At 53.1% G+C, this 19,742-nt stretch overlaps 2 protein-coding genes across 6 annotated transcripts in view; both read left to right on the top strand.

Moving 5' to 3' along the window:
* The first annotated feature begins 784 nt into the window (after positions 1 to 784).
* Positions 785 to 6,476, top strand: RABIF (RAB interacting factor). Its single transcript, XM_039883607.1, has 2 exons — positions 785 to 955; positions 4,150 to 6,476. The coding sequence occupies exons 1-2, from the start codon at positions 830 to 832 to the stop codon at positions 4,393 to 4,395; spliced, it is 372 nt and encodes a 123-aa protein (XP_039739541.1). The 5' UTR covers positions 785 to 829; the 3' UTR covers positions 4,396 to 6,476.
* A 5,008-nt stretch (positions 6,477 to 11,484) lies between these two features.
* KDM5B (lysine demethylase 5B) overlaps positions 11,485 to 19,742 on the top strand; it is a 47,227-nt gene continuing 38,969 nt past the window's right edge. For 2 of the 5 annotated variants that reach the window (XM_039883599.1, XM_039883602.1), the window contains exon 1: positions 11,500 to 11,703. In XM_039883599.1, coding sequence (XP_039739533.1) covers positions 11,500 to 11,703 — 204 coding nt within the window. Of the gene's footprint in view, positions 11,704 to 12,507; positions 12,703 to 19,742 lie in introns of those variants that run through there. The other 3 variants (XM_039883601.1, XM_039883598.1, XM_039883603.1) reach the window with 3 other exon arrangements.

The raw sequence follows: 19,742 nt of genomic DNA, 5'->3' as shown, positions 1-19,742 counted from the left end.
TGGCGGGATGATTAGACATCACCTAATCAAGTGGCTTAACCGCCCCCCTACCCCGCCATGTTCTGCTTCCCCTGCCATTTCAGGACCCCTGTGGCCTGCTGCACTAGAGCAATAAGCTAAGAGATCTAACGAGAGTGTAGAGCGATTGCAGAGCCCGTGGCTTTAGAGCCGTGCTAGGACCTACGGACCTGGGAAGTAACCTCTCTGATCTTGACCCTCGTTGTGCACCGGGGGTAGCGAGTGACAGCCCAGTAAAGGAATCGTGATGAGTCAACTTAGCTTCTGAAGTGCTTACACGCTGTTTTGCCTCATAGTAAGTGGTCACTATGATTAAAATGGGGACTAGCACCCAGAATAACCAGGCATCATTTTCCAACACCGAAGGGGCACAGTCGCCTACAGAAGCTAATGTGGCTAAAACTTGCTGATAGGGGTCTGACAGATTCCCTTCACGTTGCCTCCAGGAATGTCCCCATTCGTTCATGGCACTTCATTCAAATCTCAGGAGACTGAGTTACAATCAACTTTAATGACCTGTCTAGGCTTTTCTCAACACTAAGCCCAGTGACCAGGTGAGTGTGGAGCGAGGATCTGTCACGTCCGAGGCAGTGACCCTGTCACAAAGCCGTGCCAACACCTGGCCACTCCGGGTGGGCAGCGCAGGAATGCGTGCGCGTGCGCAGTAAAGCCTAGCGCGAGGGGAGCGAGCGCCTGCGCGGAGGGGCGTGGCCGTCCGCGCCCCGCCCTCCGAGAGCTGCGCCGGCGCAGTTGGACAAGGCCGAGCCCGCGCCTGCGCGGTCGAGGCCCCGAGACTGTGGCGGTGGCCGCGATGGAGCCGGCGGCGCCGCTGAACGAGCTGGTGTCGGCCGAGGGCCGGAACCGGAAGGCGGTGCTGTGCCAGCGCTGCGGCTCGCGGGTGCTGCAGCCGGGGACGGCGCTCTTCTCCCGCCGGCAGGTAGGCGGGCCGGGGCGCGGGAGGGCTGGACGGCGGAGGCGGCCTGCGAGCCCCCGCCCGAGGCGTCCCGGCCGCGCGAGAGTCTGCGCCGCTGGGCGGCCGGCGGGGCCGTGAGCGGTGTCCGCCCCCGCAGGGGCTCCGGGACCAGCGGGCGAGGGCAGAGGAGCTGCCGTGACCCGGGCTGGCCCTCGCGAGTCGCGTCGGAAGGAGGACTCGTGTTCATTTCTTCAGGTCACGGTCCTAATACCTTTCGTGCCGCCGTCACCCCAAGTGGGAGGGAGGGCGCAGCGGGCCGCGGGCGCACGCCTGTCTCCGGGCGCCCGGAGCTCGCGCTCGGCACCGCTCCTCGGGCGGCTGGGCTCACCGTGGGCACGTGGGAGACGCAGGCGCCCTGCGGGAGGGGCCAGGGACGCTGCAGGACCCGCCGGGACCCCTCCAGCTGCTGTCCGCGGGGCCGGGACTGGACAGCGCGAGCTGAGGACCGACCGCGACGCGCCGCCACGGCCCGGACCTCGGCTGGCCCGACGCAGCCGTTCGCGTTGGCTGTTCGTCCTGTTCCTACCGCTGCTCCGAGGGCCGGGCCCCGCCATTCCCGTCGCCGCCGTTCACGTTTCCGAAGCTTTCCTCTGCCGTGTCCGCCTGTGGCCTGGGGAGATTCCGAGACCTGAGCACTGGCCCGGGCTTTGGGGACCTCTCCGAGTGCCAGTGGCTCTCTTCCCAGGGCGGCCTCGCGAGTTCCGGGAGAAACTGGCGAACGTGGCCTGTTCTGACCTCGCCTGTCACCCCTGGTGCATCATCGAGGCCGCACAGTGGCCTGCCCAGGCTCTCGGGCAGAGGCGTGGACTCCACCTCTGGATGGAAGGGGTGTCAAAGAATTTGTGGACATGGTTCACAACCCCCAAGAGTTCTCACAGAAAGGGAGAAATTACAAAAACGTTACAGAGGTTTACAATGTATCGTATGGCTTTTGTTCTTATCTGTATTGTAGCATGCTTACCAAGTTTTCTACAAAGAGAAAGAAAACATTTTGTTTTGAAAAGGGTACTGTTATTAGTTCCTGAAAAAGCAAACTGTGACACCAGGCAACAGAATCTCGCTAAGCGGGCTGCTTCCCTGTTACCCAGGACCTGTCCAGGATCTGGGCACTGGCTGGGCTCCTGACAGCGAAGTCAGCCCCCCTGGTCAGAGACCCAACAGCAGCTTTGGCCCCCAACCAGCTGAGTTAGCTGCCTGAAACTAAATATTAACTTCTTGATTTCCACTGCAATAGTCCCTCTGGAAAGCCTCACTGTATTCCAAAGGTTCTGTCCCATCACCTGACCCTAGCAGTTCCCTGGGCTCTGCAGTGAACCTGTTGAGAGGCTCTTGCACCGATACTGTACCTCCACCGTGGTCTTGTGGGTCTGACGCCAGGATTTACATGAGCATGGCACTGACTCTCGACCAACAGAGGAAGGCCTAATGTTGCTCTTTCCCCTAACACCATCAAACAAGACAAAAGGGGACAGACAGCTTCCTGTTGGGTGCTCTCAGAGGGCTGATCTGATGCTCAAGTGGTGTTTGATTTCCTCCCCTAGGTGGAGTTAGGCGTGACTTCACCCCTACCATATAGAGGATGGGCCAGAAATATTTTTAGGGAAATTTGGGCCCCCAGAAAGTTAGAGTTAGGGCTGGAATCCGGGTTTCCTGGCACCTGAGTTTTGATTCCCGTCTCTTTTCCTCTGCCTGTTCTTATGTCCCCTTGGGGTAAAACAAAGCATTAGAGACTCACTTAAACATCACAGGAGGCCCAAAGAGTGACTGCGATGACAACATAACAGCAGGGGGAACTCTCATGTTTTGTGATGTCCTCATGCTGTCTCAGGTGACACAGCACAGCTAACTGTTTTAATAAGCCCAGTGCTTGGGGAGGGGGTACGGGAATGTTCTGGGTCGGCGCTCCCTTCTCCCCGGCAGGGTAACCCACCGGTTTCCACATGGTGGCCCAGGGGATTTCATAAACACTGGCAGCTCTGGGGGGCCTCCCTAACTAACGAAAACTTTCTGCTTCTATTGTGATTGCCAGAGCTCGACCAGCACACTGAGAGTTTGGGGTGTGTTAGAAGTGTATTGTGGGGTGGGAATAAGAGTATTGGTAGCAACCATATGATGAGGAGCAGAGGGGTGATGAGTTTTGCTGGTGTTGTATTTTGCAATAGTCTGGGGGCTAAAGGTGTGTAAACCTAGCATAAGGAAGAAATGGAAGGGCGTGTGTGCACGTGCGCGTGCCAGAGGCAGCCTCCCAGTGCGTTAGAGGGCATAGGATCCTGGGCTTAGTACTCCAGATTCTAGAAGGAGGTTTTCCTTTTTAAAAGGTAAGCCCAGCATGTTCCTGTTCGTGATGGAAGAAAGCAAAGCCAGACATTTCGTATTTATTCTTTTTAGGAGTGGCTGAGTTCTGCTCCAGTCAGTTCCTGTTCTAGGCACTGGGGTTATAGTAATGAGTGGGAAAGGGAAGCTCCCTGCTTGCCAGGAGCTTACATTCTAGTGGAGGGAGACCCATGGTAAATAACTAAGCCAGTCAGTTTGAAGATAAGTTTCAGACACTAAATAAATAATAAAGAGGGAGAGGCGATAGGGGTCTTTTGGGGGGTGGTGAGTATGCTCATTATCTCGACTATGGTAACAGTTCCCCGGTGCGAGCATGTGCCATAATGCATCAGGTCACACACGTAAACTGTGTGCACTCTATGTGCCAGTTATAACTCTGGAAGCCATTTTTAAAAATAAAAATAGAATGGGCATTCTGGCAAGCTAGTTCAGATCGCTGGGTTAGGGAAGACCTCTGAGGAGGTTACTTTTGAGCTGAATGTCAAGAAGGAGCTGGCCTGGCCAAGACCTGCAGGCACGGGAGACTCTCCCTGTTTGAAGAAGGCAGGAAGGCTGGTGTGGCTGGAGTACAGCGAGCCAGGGGGACGGGTCGCACATCGTCAGCACTGCAGCCAGTCAGAATCCCTCTTCCCGGTCTCTTAGGGATCGGGACGGGGCCACAGGTGATAGGAGCCACCCGGCACCCTCCTCTGTACCTGACCGTAGCACAGGGCTCCTGGTTTGGTGTCCGTCCCAGGAGAGTGCTGGGAGCTGGAGAGCGTCCCTAGGGCAGGGTGACGGGGGCCTGAGCAGCCCAGCTTTGTCCCTGTTCTCGTCCACTGCAGCTCTTCCTCCCCTCCATGAGAAAGAAGCCGGCTCTGGCCGATGGCAGCAGTCCTGACGGCGACCTCCTCCAGGAACACTGGCTGGTGGATGACATGTTCGTCTTTGAGAACGTGGGCTTCACCAAGGACGTGGGCAACATCAAGTTTCTGGTCTGCGCAGACTGTGAGATTGGACCTATCGGCTGGCATTGCCTAGACGACAAGAACAGTTTCTATGTGGCCTTGGAACGGGTATCCCATGAGTAACTCCGGGGAGGGGCTCAGCTCCACCCCAACTATAAAAGCTACTGCTCCCAAGAACTGGACCTAACCCGGAGTGACGGTCCTGCTGGCGCCTTCTCTGCCGACACAGATCGCGGTGTCCATACATGCGGCCCAGACCTCCCAGGGCTCGGCCTGCTTCTCCAAAGCGTCGTGCGCACCTGTCGCGCAGCTCACTTTGCATCGTGACGTCTCCTCCCCTCCCTTTCCCCACGTTTTAGGACGCTGGGTACTTCTGTAAATTCCTCATCGTTTGGCCTTCGTCCAGGGCTCTCTGTTACCCAGGGGTTCCCTTGCTTTCTGCTCAGGAAGAGCAGTCGTCAGCTTTTAGCCACAGTGACACATGACAGATGTTGACCACGTGCTCTCTTAGGAAAGCCTACCCGTGTCTGAGAGCGACTTGCTTGCGCGGCTAACTTTATCTACAGAAATGTATTCTCTTTGAAAGTGTAGTATTTATCAACTTCAGTGTTTAAACTATTAATCAGAAACCCCTCTGCTGCCCTGTGTGAGGGCCTCCGCTCTGGGCCACTAACCCCTTTCGCTGTGGAGACACATGGCCCCTCCCCCCGCAGGTCTCCTCACCTTGGCAGCTTGCAGGTCGATGATCAGATTTTCAACCCTGTCAGGCAGCCACCCCAAGGCCCCAGATCTCTTGGAATCACCGTAGTGGCTGTGGGGTGGAGGAGGGACAGGCCTTTGCCATATTCCACAGGAACTTGTAGGTTGGTCTTGGTTAGTGGGTGGTGACGCCATTCAGTGAACCTGCTGGGCACAGTTCTCAGAGTTCGGACTCTGCCCCGACCCGGAATACAGACTGTCCGTGCGCACGCCTCCGGCTGTGGGGTCGCTCTGACAGCCCGATGCTTCACACTCGTTTAACCTTCCAGTGCAATTTGCAGTGGTCCTGTCATTTTTCCTCTGGAGTGACTCGCCTGAGAAGGAATCTGGTGACCAGGTTCAAGCACCCTCAGTCACCCTACCTCTAAGGCCCAGGAATCCTGGCACTGATGTGAGGACTAAAGAGAGACCGTACAATCTGCAGTATGCCACTGTGCATCTGGTTTCTGGCTGCTTCCTCCTCCCTTCTCCCCAGAACTTACTCTAAGGGCTCCCCAACTAAATGCAAGCAGCCTGCTCCCCGCTTTCCCAGGCAGAGCCTCAGTGAGCTCTAGCAGAAAGTGAGAGAACTGTTTTCCAGACAAACGGTCAAGTGTCTGTGATTATGGCATCTGCAGAAGACCAGCTGTGAGATTTATCCACTCAGGTCCGAAGGAACAAAACCAAGGAGATGCCTCCGGGGCGTGCGGCCCCTCCTCACACAGCCAAACCAGGCAAAGCATTTTTTGATTTTTCTTTCCTCCCTTAATCACAGTAGTGGTACACATTCGTTACAGATAAATATGAAATGGGTATAAACATTTTCTTAATCACTCATATTTCCACTGTCCAGAGACTGGCAACAAGAACATGTATATTCTCCTCAGCGTTGTCCTACACGTGTACGTAAATGTATGGTTTTGTAAAGCATACTCTCTCACAGCTTGCTTTCCCAGTTAAGCAGACACTGACGTCTCATGGCTGGTGTCCCCTCGTATTTCTGTGCTGTGATTCGTCGAAACAATCCGCTGTTAGACCGTCTCATGCCCAGTGTGGTGTAATGTGCAGCCTGGGCATAAGTCTGCGTACACTCTCCTGACTCCTCGGCATTCGTCACTAGGAGTAGGACAGCAGGGCACACATGTCGAGGCTTCACTGTGCTGACGCAGACACCTCCCAAACTGCTGTGCTAAGTCCCCCGCCTCCGGCAGTGAAAGCACTGCTCCCAGAACCTTTTCAACACTGGGTATTTATTGTCGTTGAAAGAATATTTTGCCACTTTAATGAGAGAGAAAAATAGTACCTTATTGTTTGATTTGCATTTGTGTTATTTCTAATGAAATTTTTATATACTTATTGGTCATTTGTATTTCTTTTTTTGAGAACTGCCTCAATAGCCAAAAATATCGAGTTGTTATTCTTCCTTTTCAGTTTGACTTAAAAGAAATAAAGGCATTTAAACAGTGGAAATTAGATTCCTGCCTGTCCTTGTGAGGAATATATGATTTGAAAAAGCAGAGGGCTGACACCTGAACCTTGGGGTTTATTTTGAGGTGTCACTTAATCCATTAATTACTTAGTGTCCATGAGAAAACAGTGTCTTCTCTTCTCTCCCTTCACACGAGTAGGTTCTCAGTGAAGATTCATGAGTCAGTTAACTGCTGTGTGCCACAGGGAGGTGCAGGTAGCACACTGCTGCCGTGAGTCTAGGGAGCTGCAGTGCCTGTGGGGAGAGCAGTGACTTTTCCAAGGCCTAACTTCCTATGAGATTCCTTTTTAGCACAGACTCGGGTGGACAACAGTGAGCAGACATTTTACGTATTTTTACCATGACACTCGGAGGCTGCTTGAGTTACTGACACGTAACTAACAGGGGCTGCTGCTAGTCAGCGTGGACACTGGACACGTAACTGGACTGACCATCCGCTGAAAACAACTAGACAGGCCAGACAAAATGTTTTCAACATCCGAAGGCACCAGAAAGCTCACCCAACCTAGAAGAATCATCGGACCAGGCCCCTGGAAAGGTGGAGGGCCAAGGAAGAGGCCATAGTGTCAGGGCCGCTGTTCTTGCGTATTTGCCTAAGTCAGAGGCAGCAGTTCAGAACGAAGCCTTCCAGAAGGAGGGGACAGGGCCTGTTGAAGGGTGACAGACCTGGTCAGTGTCCCTTACTTTGGAGGGAGGCCCTCAGTCCTTTGCACCCCAGGTATAAGGGTGACCCAGAAGGAAGAAATAGGTCTGTCCCGGGGCATTGAAATTAGATTGACCCCTTGGCATAAGCAAACAAAAACTCTCTCTAGAGGAAAATTTCATCCAAAACCTCGAATTGTTTCTATAAAACAATTTTGTTGATACTATATCCTGACTACAATAAAATGTAACCAAGCACATGAGATGAGATGGTAAGAAAACCAGGACAATGATAGCTGGAGATGGTGGAACTGTCAGACCCATTCTCAGCGGACAGAGGCTGCAAAATAGTTTGGCTGAACACGGGAGGCTTCAAAGGAGCGTGGCAGACACCCAGGGCTGCGTGAAGTTCCGACGGGACTCGTGTTGGGGAGACTTTCATCCCAGGGTGAAACTTTCCAGCCCTCCCAAGCTGGAGAGCACGTGGAGAGGGGCCCTCAGTCCAGAGACCGTAGTTAGGGGTGGCAGCAGTGGCTGCGGGGTGAACAGGGAACAGGAGTGTCCCCCTCTGCCTTCCAGCTTCTCTCAGCAGCCCAAGGCTGGGAGTCCAGGCCCTCTGAAGTGGTCCAACCAGAATAAAGGGAAACACGCTGGCATCCTGGCCTGGGTGACTCTGCCCCTGGCCACTCCAGGCGCAGGGCTGATGCACCACGGGAACATCCTAATGCCTGTGTGTGCTGGTGGCTCCCTGGGGAGCAGGCCCAAGCCCACGTATACCGAGGCCCTGAACCCTGGGTCCCCTTGGGCTGAGTCGGCAGAGACGGGTTTTGAGGACTGGAGAGGAGGAAGAGGACTTCAGTTACCTGGTGTCTTCCCTGGACCCAGACCCAGCTTCCCAGGGACGGAACCCCAGAGAGGACACCCGCGCACGGTGTGAACTGATCTGCCAGAGTCTCGCAATGGCTGGCGGGGGCTGGGGGGCGCACAGAAGTCGCATACAGGAGATCAGTCCGCACAGGAGGGTTGCTACTTCCCGGAGAATGAACAGGGCAGAGCAGTGGGGGCAGTCCGTACCCCTCTGCAGTGTCCCCAAGCCCACGTGCTACTCTGCTGTGCGGTGGCTTCAGGTTTTGTCTGGGAGCCAGGTTCTTCCCGCTCTCAAACTCCATCCTCAGCCAGACGGAGCCACACATACTCAAGGACATTCCCTTCTCTCAGCAAGTACCTGCGGACCTCCTACCAGGTACCAAGGGCTAGGGCTGGAGACCATTACTCCCTCCGCCGGCGGCTTCTAGTCTGGCGCGTGCATGGGAAGAGGGCAGGGACGCGCGCGGGGAGACAAATGCCAGTTGAAGGTGCAGGGACAGCAGTAAGGAGACGTCGGGGGAGGACACAATAAATAAAACACGGGGGCTGAAAGGCTGCAGCTCATCTTGAGATCTCGGGGGTCGTGGGTTTCCACAGGGGGCAGCCGACACCAAACATCCGGGGCAGCCAGAGAGATGATGGCTCTGGCTCCGAGAGAGGAGCGGAGGCCGACTGAGAAGAGGCTGCGCGGAGGCCGGAGCGCTGAAGGAGGCAGAATCAGTCGGCCTGGGAAGGGGAGGAAGTGTCAGAAGGGACGCAGAGCAGGAACGTGCAGACCCCAGGTCAGGGCCAAGGGGGCCCTGGAAGGCCCGGCGGCGGCGACGCGGGGTGCGGAGTGGGGGCGGGGCGGGGTGACCGCCCTACACGTGCGCTACGTGCCGCGAGAGCGCCTCCTCCCCCGCTGCTGGGAGCTGGGCCCGCCCCCATCCCGCAGCCCGGTCCCGGGCGGTTCGCGGGGGCTGTGGGGGTGGGGGTGAAGGAGGAAGGTCGGCCCCCAAGTCTGGAACCCCGGAGCGTCGTCTTTCCGTCTAGGCGACCGGAAGGAACGCGGGGTGCGCCCCCTCACTGGCGGGCGGGCCCGGGGGCGCAGGCTGTGGCATGGGGTCGGCCTGGATGCGGATGGAGACCCTAGGAGTATGGCCAGGGGATCCGGGGCAGCACCGATGCGGGCGGTTGGGGGACCGAGGCCACGCGGGGCGGGGTGTCCGGGAGTAAGGAGGGGCTCCTGGCGACGTGGCACTCGGAGCGGGGCTGGTTCCCGGGGTCCGGCCCGGGAACCGGCTCTGCTTTTCCCGGGAGTCCGAACCTGACTCCGTCCAGGCCTCGCGCCCAGCGACCCGGGGGGCCCGAGCCCGGGACCCGCAGGCCTGGGCGGCCCGGTCCTGCCTCCGGGGCATCCAGCGGCCGGGCCCAGACAATGCGGCCGGGCCCCGCCCCCGACGCCGTGCGGCCAATCGGCGCCCGCGGCCGGGCTCTTTAAAAAAAGAAGGGCCGGCGCGGCGGTGTCAGCTGGCGGATCCCTCCGCCATGTAAACACGCACCATAAAGGGCGGAGGCGTCGCCGCTCAGCCCTCGAGACCGCCCCCGTCAACGTCACAGCTCCTTCTTCGCCCGGGAGCCGCAAAATCGCAGCAGTGAGGCCACTACCGGAAACAGGGCGAACTTGGGAGCTGGGAGCGGGACGGAGTCCGGGAGTACGGCACGCGCACTGAGCGAAGGAGATCCTTGGACTAGTTCTGTGCGCCTCGGGTCGGGAGCGGGGGGTGACAGTCCCGACCCGTGCGTCCGCAGTCTTTCCTGTGAAGGGTGAAACTGCCTTGCCGCTCTCCCGAGAGGGAGCCCAGGACAGGAAATCAACTCCGGCAAGACCCTTGAAAGCACAGATCACCCTTGACAAAGGGCGACAGGATGATTCTTTTCCACCTTATGAAAGATTGTCAAATATTCAGCCAAGTTAAAGAATTTTGCAGCGAATTGTTCCATACCCAGCACACTACCTAGACCCTGCCATTAACATTTTATGATAACTTGCTGTAGCTCACACATGACACTGGCGACTTTCTAATTTGATGCCAGCTGTCCTTTGGCTTAACTCTCCACTGCAGTGGGCAGATCAGAGCCCCAAAGAGCTAAGAGCGACCTTCTCAAAGGACCTGTCTGGACTCTTGAGGGCCAAGGGCCTCCCGCAAGAGTTTACTGCAGAGGCGGCATCTCCGCTCCCCACCCCTGCCCTCTAAATCCCAGAAGCCTTAAGCAAGACCCTTCATTTTTCTAGCGAATATGAAAGCAGGGCCAGGACTCTGATGACCCCACCTAACGGGGCCTGGCAAATGGTCCCACCACGGGTTTAGCTATTTTCTGGGGCAGGACACTACGCACCCCTCTCCTGCCCCCAAAACTGCGTCAAAAGTGTTCACATGCCTTAAAGTTCCTTAAGCCCTCGGCGCCTCTGTCGCCTGTTCTGCACAATGGGGGAACCGCAAGACGGCTGTGAAGAATCGGGGGCAACGTCCTAACACCCGCGCTGCACACACCCTGAGCGTTAGCTGAGTGACAGCTATCGGTGGTGGACGCGGACGTGCCTGTAACTCCCGGATAGACGTCTCCACTTCTGATGTCCCTTCTGCAGCGCGCTGGGATCTCCGACTGCACCGAAGACGCGCAAACGTACTCGGCCAGAAGTGGACGCATGGTCGCCGCCGCCTCCCACTTGCTCCTCCACTCCAGGTGAATGCCCGGCACAGCCTGCACCCCGGCCTGTGGTCCGGAGACCCGCACGCCTCGCTGTCCCTCCCCGATGTATCACCGTGCCCTAATTTTATCTCCTGCATTTGCATCCGTTCCTGCTAAGGAACAGCACCCTGCCTTATTGAGGTAGGCGCCATCGCTGTCGTCCGGATCATATCCGAAGTCTTCGGCCCCTCTCCCAGCCAAGCTCGCGGTCGCACTGCCCGCGGACCCCTCTGTCCCCTGCAGCACCCCGCCTTCCAATACATGGAGGAGGATCACTTCTTCGCCACACGAACTTGTCGCTTCAGCCACCAGTGCCTCGCAGTTCTTATCTGTCACCCGGGAAGAGGGGTTGCCTGCGTCCTAGGGCGGACGCGCGGGTGAAACGATAATCATGGGGCCGGAGCCCGGGACGGCAGGGCCCGAAGCGGCCGCTTAGCACCGCGCTGGTCGCTGTGTCCTTGCCGCGGACACGCGGCGGGCGGCGGGCAGGGCCGGGCGCGGGGCTCAGGGCCGCGGGGGGAGGGGGCCCCGCCCGCTCGGCGCGGCGGGTGGGGGCGGGGCGGGACTCCTTTTCGTCGGCGCCGGCGGAGGCGCACGGCGTGGCTGGCGCAGACGTCGTCGTCGTCGGCGGCGGCGGCCGAGCGCCGGAGGGAGGCTGAGGAGCCCGGCGCCGCCGTCGTGCTGCGGCCGGTCCCCGTCGCCGCGCCGCCGCCCGGAGCCCCGCGTCGCCCCCCACCCCGTCCCCCGCGGACCCGGCCATGGAGCCGGCCGCCGCGCCGCCGCCCGGCCCGCGCCCCGCGCCGCCGCTCGGGGGCCCCGGCCCGCTGGGCGAGTTCCTGCCGCCGCCCGAGTGCCCGGTGTTCGAGCCCAGCTGGGAGGAGTTCGCCGACCCGTTCGCCTTCATCCACAAGATCCGGCCCATCGCCGAGCAGACGGGCATCTGCAAGGTGCGGCCGCCGCCGGTGAGTGGGGCGCGCGGGCCGCCGCGGGGCGGGGCGGGCGCGGGGCGCGGGGCGGGCGGGGGCCGCGGAGTCGCCGTGCGCGCCGCCCGCTCAACATGGCGGCGGCGCCGGGTCCTTTGTGTGGCGGCGGCGGCGGCCGAGCGGCCTCACCTGGGCGCGGGCGGGCGGGCGGGGCCGGGAGCGCGTCTTCCCCGGGCCGCGGCGCGGGCCGAACCGGCCCAACGGCCCCAACGCCCGCGGCGCCGCCCCCGCCCCGGGCCCGCGGCGCGTGCCCGCCGGGCGGTTGGCCGGGGCGGTTGGCCGAGGGGCGGCCGGGGCCGCGGGGGCGGGGGCGGGCCCGGGAGTCGGCGGCTCGGTCGGGCCCCGGGAGAGTGGCGCCCATAGCGCGGTGCGGAGCCCCGACCCCGGCCCCCGCCCCCCAGGCCGACCCCGTGCCCCCCAGCTCCTCCCCGGGCAGGTAGCTCGGCCCCGGGGGTCGGCGCCCGCGTCCGACCCAGGTGTGCGGGGCGCGGCCTCCCCCCGCACGAGGGGCTGGTCGGTCCCCCTCGGAGCCGCGGGCGACGCGGGCCACCATTTTGTATCGGGCGCGGGACCCGGCGCGGCCCAGCCGGGGAGTCGAGGCAGCGGCTCCGAGAGCCGCGCCGTCGGCGCCTTTGTGTGCGGGGTCGCCGCCTCCTTTGTGTAACAGCCCCCTGTGCCAGACGGACCGGGTCCCGGGGCGTCTGTCGTTGGCAGCATCAGAGGGCAGCAACCCTTCCGAAGTTGGGGCTCTGGAAGAAGGGTCTTTTGGGAACAAAGGCTTCCTGGGCGATGTAAACACTCTTTGTCTTAAAAAGTGTTTTGTTTCAAGAAGCTGTGAACAAGTGGTTTCATATAGTTGAAATAAAGCAACAAAAGCAAGAGGTAGAAACTGTGCTCCGTGGCGATGGCTCTCTGATGCCCGCGTTTCTAGGTGATTTTTGCTCCCCAAGTTCCTGGAATACAATTGGCTGCATTAAGGTGAGGGTTGGGTCAGTTCCGTTTTGTTGTTCGGAGGTCAGGGGAAGAATTAGACAGCATTTCTATCTTCTTTTGTTCTTTGTCTCTTTAATTACGGTATTTACATAGCGGTAGTTACCAGTGAGGGTCCGAAACGGCTTTACTTTTGAAAACTTGAGTTTCACAGAAATTGGTGGAAATAGAGTAAGGTAAATGTGGTAACAGGTAATAAATCAAGACGACTACTCAAATCCTGAGTTAAAAGTTTCAAGAGAAAAATGAACCTTGTTTCAGATTACGTCAAGTATGTAGCATAATCAGGCTTGTTTCCTGGGCCTTTTTTTTTTTTTAACTTTCAATTAACCTGACTTCTGGTTTTGCTGCCTTTAGAATATGAATTCTCATTTTCTCCTTCATGTACTTAAATGTCTCTTTTAGGACAAATTATATTTTCCATGCCACTTTGTGGTATTTGGAGGTGATTACTTTTAGGTGTGTAACTATTAGGCAAAAAATAGTTGACTGTTCAGTAAATACATTTTTGTCTCCCACGTTTGTTTGGAACATATTGATGGTTTTGACCTCAGACATCTAACATTTGGCCCCAGGTAGCTCGATGCCACAGATGTCTTCTTTGGCAGTGTCCAGAAGTCAGGGATTTAAGTCAAACCCCAGATGGCATAGTAGACACGCTTTTTCAACTTTAACTTCCTCTGGTCTTTAGTTTGATCCCTTAGTCTTTATTGGCAAAGTGTAACACTTTTTAAAAGTGTTATAATACAGTCAGCATCTTTGAGTGAGCCTGTTGGTTCCACCCTTAGGAACAGGTAGGAACTTAATCCCTTCTTGGTATAAGGGAGGTGTTAGTGCTGTGAACTCACTCTCTTTCCAGCCTTGATTATGGAGATTAAGGTTTTATTGATGTTGGCTCAACCTTCTTTGTTTTCCCTGTTTCTTTGGTATCTATCATGAAATTTTTCTTTAGTTGTGATTCTTTGGTCACCTTATACCCTTAACATTTGGAGGAAAGGCTTATCAATAGAAACATCCTGGAGTGAATGGAGAACTTACGTATTTTTTTTTAAACGACAGCTTTATTGACATATTATTCATATACCATACAGTTCATTAGTTTAAATTGTGCAATTCAGTAGTTTTTTTTTATAAGTGTTTTCACCATAGTTGTACAAGCATCACCACAGTTGGTGTCAGAACATTTTCATCACCCCCAAAAGAAACCCCATACCTGTCTGTAACTACTTTTCAAGGCAAATTTAGGACTGCACTGCTCAGAAGAAAATCATTTTCTTTCTCGTCTGGTGTAGGAGGCTGGATTAAGTCCTACAGTTCCAATTTGAAAGAGAGCCTTAAAGCAAAAACAAACTTCGTTTGTTGTAGTCTTTTTGTAAGGATGTTTAGCTAAACTCGACATTGCCATTGGTAAATTGGTCACATGGGAGCCACGGACGAATCCATCTAGTTATACTCTTAGTGAACTAATCAACAAACCTAACAGACTTTTAGAACGGAATGTGAGTGATAATACAAATAGACCGAGGCAGCTAAAGATCCACATCCCTTCCCTACTGGAAAAATTTCCCTTCCTGTGATTATAGTATTTGTTTTTAAACATGCAATCTAAACCTTTTTAAAGAGCAAAATGAAAACAGTTGCCTGTGAAACTGTTGATAAGTGTTCTATATTAAAGCTAGGGCTGGAATTATTATTGAGAAACACAAGAAAAATTAGAGAAAATTAGTAATTTCCGATTTCATTCTTTGTGTCTGGGGTACTTGATTTTCTTTATGATGTTTTGGAGAGTATTTCTGGTTCACAGATTGGTAGTAAAATTATTTGTTTAACTTGGGGACAATAACCAAGTTCAGGATGTTTTGGATACTTTAATATAGGCAGACAAAAATCCATCAATGAGAGCATTTTCTTTTAGAATGGCAAAAAATTTCCTTGTAAACTAGATTTTTAAAAAATCTGGTTTATGTGCTGTAAATTGCATCTTTTTGTAGACTTTTGTAACCTCTTGTGTCTTATTTGGACCGCGTTAAAGTTTGAGTATGGAGAGAGAGAACGGGAGCTCACGCCCCAGAATGAAAGCGCTGATTGGGTGCCTGGATTTCGGTTCCACGAAGCCTACTGTGTACTCTTTCTAAAGGCCATCATAGGTTTAAAAAACGAATCACCTAGAAAAACCTTCCCTTCCTCTTTGCACAGTTGGTTTGTATTGAGCTGGTGGTGTGGTCCCCCCCCCGCCTTTCTAAGAGAATTAGTTATTCTCTGGAGATTGTGTTACTGTTACCTGTTTTAAGTGCAGAAGATCATTGCCAGCCTCAAAAACAAAAAAAAAAAGGTGGAATGTCGGGAACTGAAAGGCTGTCTATACTTTCCTTTCAGAAGTTTCTGTAAGATTGGGGTCACTTGAAGAGGCATCACCAGAGGCTAAGCAGGGAGTCCCTTGGGGCAAGTGGGTGGGCGGAGCGATGCTTTGGGAAAGCCATAGCACTGCGCTCTCCCACATACTTCGGAGTACTTAAACTTTGAGGAACTTAGAACTAGACTTTAAATCTGAGTTGTGAGAAACTTATTTTAGACTCGACAATTGTATGCAGCCTGACGAAGATTTCTTAAGTTTTAACTGCTGTGTTCTAGCATGAGATTAAAGAGAAAATTAAATAAGATGTTACTTTTGTGCACCTCCAAAAATTCTTCCGAAATGTTCTTTTTTGGGGTCATTAACTATTAGATGAGTTCCATGATGAGTTAGCTTTTTTATACTTTCAAGTTTAGGAACCAGATTGACGAGGGCAAGCTGCCTCGAGGGCAGTGACACTTCTGTTCTGCAATTGTGACATGTTTGGAACAAAGGTGTGGACTTCGACTTAGTGCCTTCTGGTTTTCTTTTTTTTTTTTTTTAACATTTCAAATCTTTAATCGTAGATCATTCCTCTTAAAACTTTCCCTTTTTAGACCATGACCTAGAGTTTTCCCATCTGTTCATCTGTTTTATTTTTTAAATCATTTAAGCTTTCTTTCTGAATGTAAAGACCAGTTACTTTCTTCTGCCAGAGCCATTACAGGGTGTAAAATAAATTTTTTTTATGAAAACATTCAAGCGTACGCGTAAGCATAAAGAATGTAGCCCCTTTAGCTGTTTTCCTGGATATGAGAGGACGGAGCGCAGAGCGGGTGGAGGACTCCGGCCTTCAGTTGTGGAGAGCACCTCGGCTTAGCCTGCGTCCTGCTCAGGGTCTGAGCCAGTCTGTGCAACTGAGACTGAGGTTCCAGCCTTCAGTGAGTGACGGTCACTGTCCGGTTCCGATGAGATTGCATCTCTCAGTTTTAGTCAGTGGCTTTGTGGCTTCACTACACGTCTGCTGGAAGCTGTGTAGAAACTGGACCATCTTCAGACCGACCCTCGGCCCACGGAGGCTGGCGGCGGGCGGAGAGCGTTCTCCGCGCCCTGCTGCTCGTGTCCCTGCCTGCCAGACTTGCAGCAGAACGGCTGGGGGTCAGGACCAGCCAGGAGGTAGAGGTCCGTTTCCGGAAAGGGGGTTTCAGGGAAGCGACTCGAACGGCCCTGAGAGTTGGCGGTCAGGCGGGTAGGGCCGCCGCCGGCCTTGATGGCGCAGGCTGTTTCAGGCTGTCTCGGCAGAGTTGCTGCTTAACATTTACGTGATGGTGTCAAGTGTCCAAAACGAGCTATTCAATTCAAAAGTCAGGTTATCGACAAATATTTTCTGTCAATAACCCCTTAAAATCAAAGGACTTCCTTCCCCGCCCCCCAAATAATAGCTTCCTTTCTGAGATGGGAGACTGAACACGTCCAGGCGGAAGATCACGTAACGAATGGCTTTTTAGAACTTGTCGATTCCGCTTCACTCGGTAATCTTTTATTTTACAATATGTGAAATTTTTCGGACTGTTTTGCCGGGATAAAAGTAAGCTTTATCAAGGAGGGCGTGTGGATTTTTACGAATATTTGAAAGTTAGTTTCTCTATTATGTAAAAGGAAAGAGTCCGTGTTTCCTAGATTTTAAAAAATAAGTGGATAGCGTCTAGAACCTGATTCTATCATGACCTTGGACAAAGTCATTTTTCTCAGACCTATGCCTCGTCATCTATAAGGGGATCTGACACTGACCTCGGGCTGCCGTCCAGATTAATTAATTGATGGCTTGCACAGAGCTTAAATCCCAAAGCATATTTGCTCAGTGCTAAGAGTCTGGGGACAGATTTAGTGAGACAGAGTTAGCGTCAAATATGTGTCCCTCGTTTTCCCTTACAGTGAAGGGATTTTAAAAAAGTGAAACTTGAGAAATCAAAAAGCCCACTTTGCATCAAACTAAGATATACAGAATCTAATTCTTCTGTGGGTTTGGATGAAGCTTTTCTGTACTTGGACGTTTTCAAAAATTAGTGGGATAAAACAGTTTCAAAAATTAGTGGGATAAAACAGGTAGAGGTGTTAACAAATTATTTCAGAAAATTTGCAGGTTCACATGTGTTTTGCGTGTCTTGTTTAGTGTTGTATACAGGCAGGAAAGAATATGTATTTGGTGAGCTTTGTGTTAAGTGCTAAGAAGTATTTAAAATTATTTTAATTTCCCTTAGTGTGGAATGGCTTTGATCCTGTGGAAGCCCTACAATTGGAGGGCATTACATCCTAATATAATTTAAATAATACCAATGCTTGCCTGAGAGGAGGGTAAATACATTGAGTTTTGAATATTCTACAGTTATCTTATTTGCAAAGTGGCAGGGTGGGGGAGGAAGTAGAGAAGAGGTGATCCTCAGGACACAGCCAGATTATATTGTATTTTTCACTAATAAACTTTTTTAAAAAGCTAATTAGAACTTCTATATAATCGTACAAACCTGTATGTGTTCTCCAATGTTTTGTCCAAATACATCGTGTATTGGAGCTCATAACATCGCCTCTTAGGTAGACCCATAGATAATGTAGTTGTAGTAGTGTGGTGTTTTGTTTTGTCTTGAATCAGGCACTTTACCCCAGATGGCTTCCTAGATGTGCTAAAGCCCTCTCCAGTCATGTGTATACTGAGCATTTTTTGGGAGGGGTGGGGGACATACTGAGTTTTAAATCTCTGTTGAGTATTTTTTTCTTCCCAGCTGTGCTGTATGTGGCTATAGGCAGACTTTTGTGCATTCCTGTTAATGCTTGCCAGCTTGACCAAATTGTAATGTTCAGAGAACTAAAGTCTAAATTCCTGTGTGTTCTGAACACTTGCTTGGAGCTTTTATGAAGCACATGTTCCTCTGAGGATACAATACAGATACCAGAACGTTAGGAAGTACTCTAATCTCATAATTCCAGAAACAAAGAACAAACCCCTATCAAAACCACATAATTACAAAGTCTTTAAGGCAAGATCCTCCCACTTGCGTTGTGGTTGTACCAGCTCATCCCTGGGTGGTACGTAAACCAGATGGTCACATCTCGCCCTCGCCAGTGCTTACTCGAAGGGGACAGACGAAGAGAGCAGGATCTTGGAGTCTCTTGGGGCCTATGCTGTCATGTTTTCTTTGTGGATCGAGGGGTGAGGGGATAGAGATGGGAGGGTTCTGTAAAGAGATTTTGGGGAGTGTAACCTTCATTTTGTGAAATTCCAGGTATCTAAGCTTTTTTTTTTTTTTCTCCCTCCCAGAGAGGCTCTTATCTGATCTTATGATGCATTTTCAACAAATTGAGGACAGCCCCCAGATTTTCCAGTGGGAGGCTGGCATCGGGGATGTGTGTAGGTAGGGTGTGGGTTTGGAGCTTTAGAAAATTGTACTTTACGGCAGCCACCCTTCTGGGTTCCTGTGTAACTCCTTTTTTCACTGTTAACCTGTGGCTTTTCCTTTCCATTTATAAAGTACATCCCTTTTTGTATAATAAATAATTACTCCAGATTCTTTGAAAGGTACAGGGTTTAGAATTTAGGATCCAAGATAATTTGGTTTTGGAGGTCGATATTAGCTAGCTAGGAAATGAAAATTGTAAGAGAATAGAAATTTCATGGAAAAAATACTAGAGTAGGAATCAAAACATTTGGCTTCTGGTGTGTGTTCCATTTTAGTTGCTAGGGTAGGACACTTTTCGAGATAAACTGCTGGGAGAAGTTAAGTGACTTGTCTAAGCGTCCCAGTTTTTAAGGGACAGTTTGGGGAGTTCCAAACCATGGCCTTTTACTTCCAAATTCATTGTTCTTCCTTCTGATGCACAGTGACCCCCTCACAGAGCCCACGAGTTGGCCAGCATGTCCCATTTCCCCTCCAGCCTTGCAGGAAGGAGACTGGTTTCTCTCGTTTCTTCCTGGCCATCTAAACACAGTGGCGGGAGAATCGATGAAACAGTGAGGCGCACGTGTGTGATGGCGGCACACCATGTCTCTTGTCTATTTGTCTGTAAAACTTATTCATTAAATTTTCAATAAGCCATATCCCTCGTCCTTTCAGTTACTCATGTGTACGAGCTAGCCTCACCTGCTGAGGGTCGGCTGGCTCGTCGCTAAGGAAACTGCCACCTCCTCCGGCTCCCTGAGCGCTGCGGGTCCCGCTGTGGGTCCCGCTGTGGGTCCCGCTGTGGGTCCCGATGTGGGTCCCGGCGCTCCAGCTTGAGCAGCCCCTCTGCTCATGGTGAAGGTCAGCTGGGCGCGACAACTCCTGGCTCAGGTTATTTCCCGGCAAGCGTCAGGCAGCTGTTAGTGTACAGACTTCTCTTACCTGTTGACTTCGAAATAATAGAAATTCTTCACTCTACTGCAGGAAACGAGGATTCTTTTTTTTTTTTTTTTGCTCAGCTCTAGTGAATGCAGAAGTGAATTGGGTCCTTGGGGATTGGTTGTGGGTTTAATTCAGAACGTTTATTGACATGCCAGTGAGTCCAGGCATTGTGTTAAGATTCTAGGGTCTTAGAAATGAATTAAACCCTTCGAGTTAAAGGAACTCACAGCTCCTGGTGGGGGATCTGCAGCAGGTCGTACGGTACGTGTGCATGATGGGTTAGGGTCCAGGGTGACTGGCCACGTGGGCGCTGGGGAATG

Source organism: Pteropus medius, unplaced genomic scaffold (genome assembly GCF_902729225.1).
Source record: "Pteropus medius unplaced genomic scaffold, Ma_sr-lr_union100, whole genome shotgun sequence".
In the NCBI taxonomy this organism is placed as follows: Eukaryota; Metazoa; Chordata; class Mammalia; order Chiroptera; family Pteropodidae; genus Pteropus; species Pteropus medius.
The sequence above is the reverse complement of the archived record's forward strand: the minus strand, read 5'-3'. Positions and strand labels throughout refer to the sequence as shown.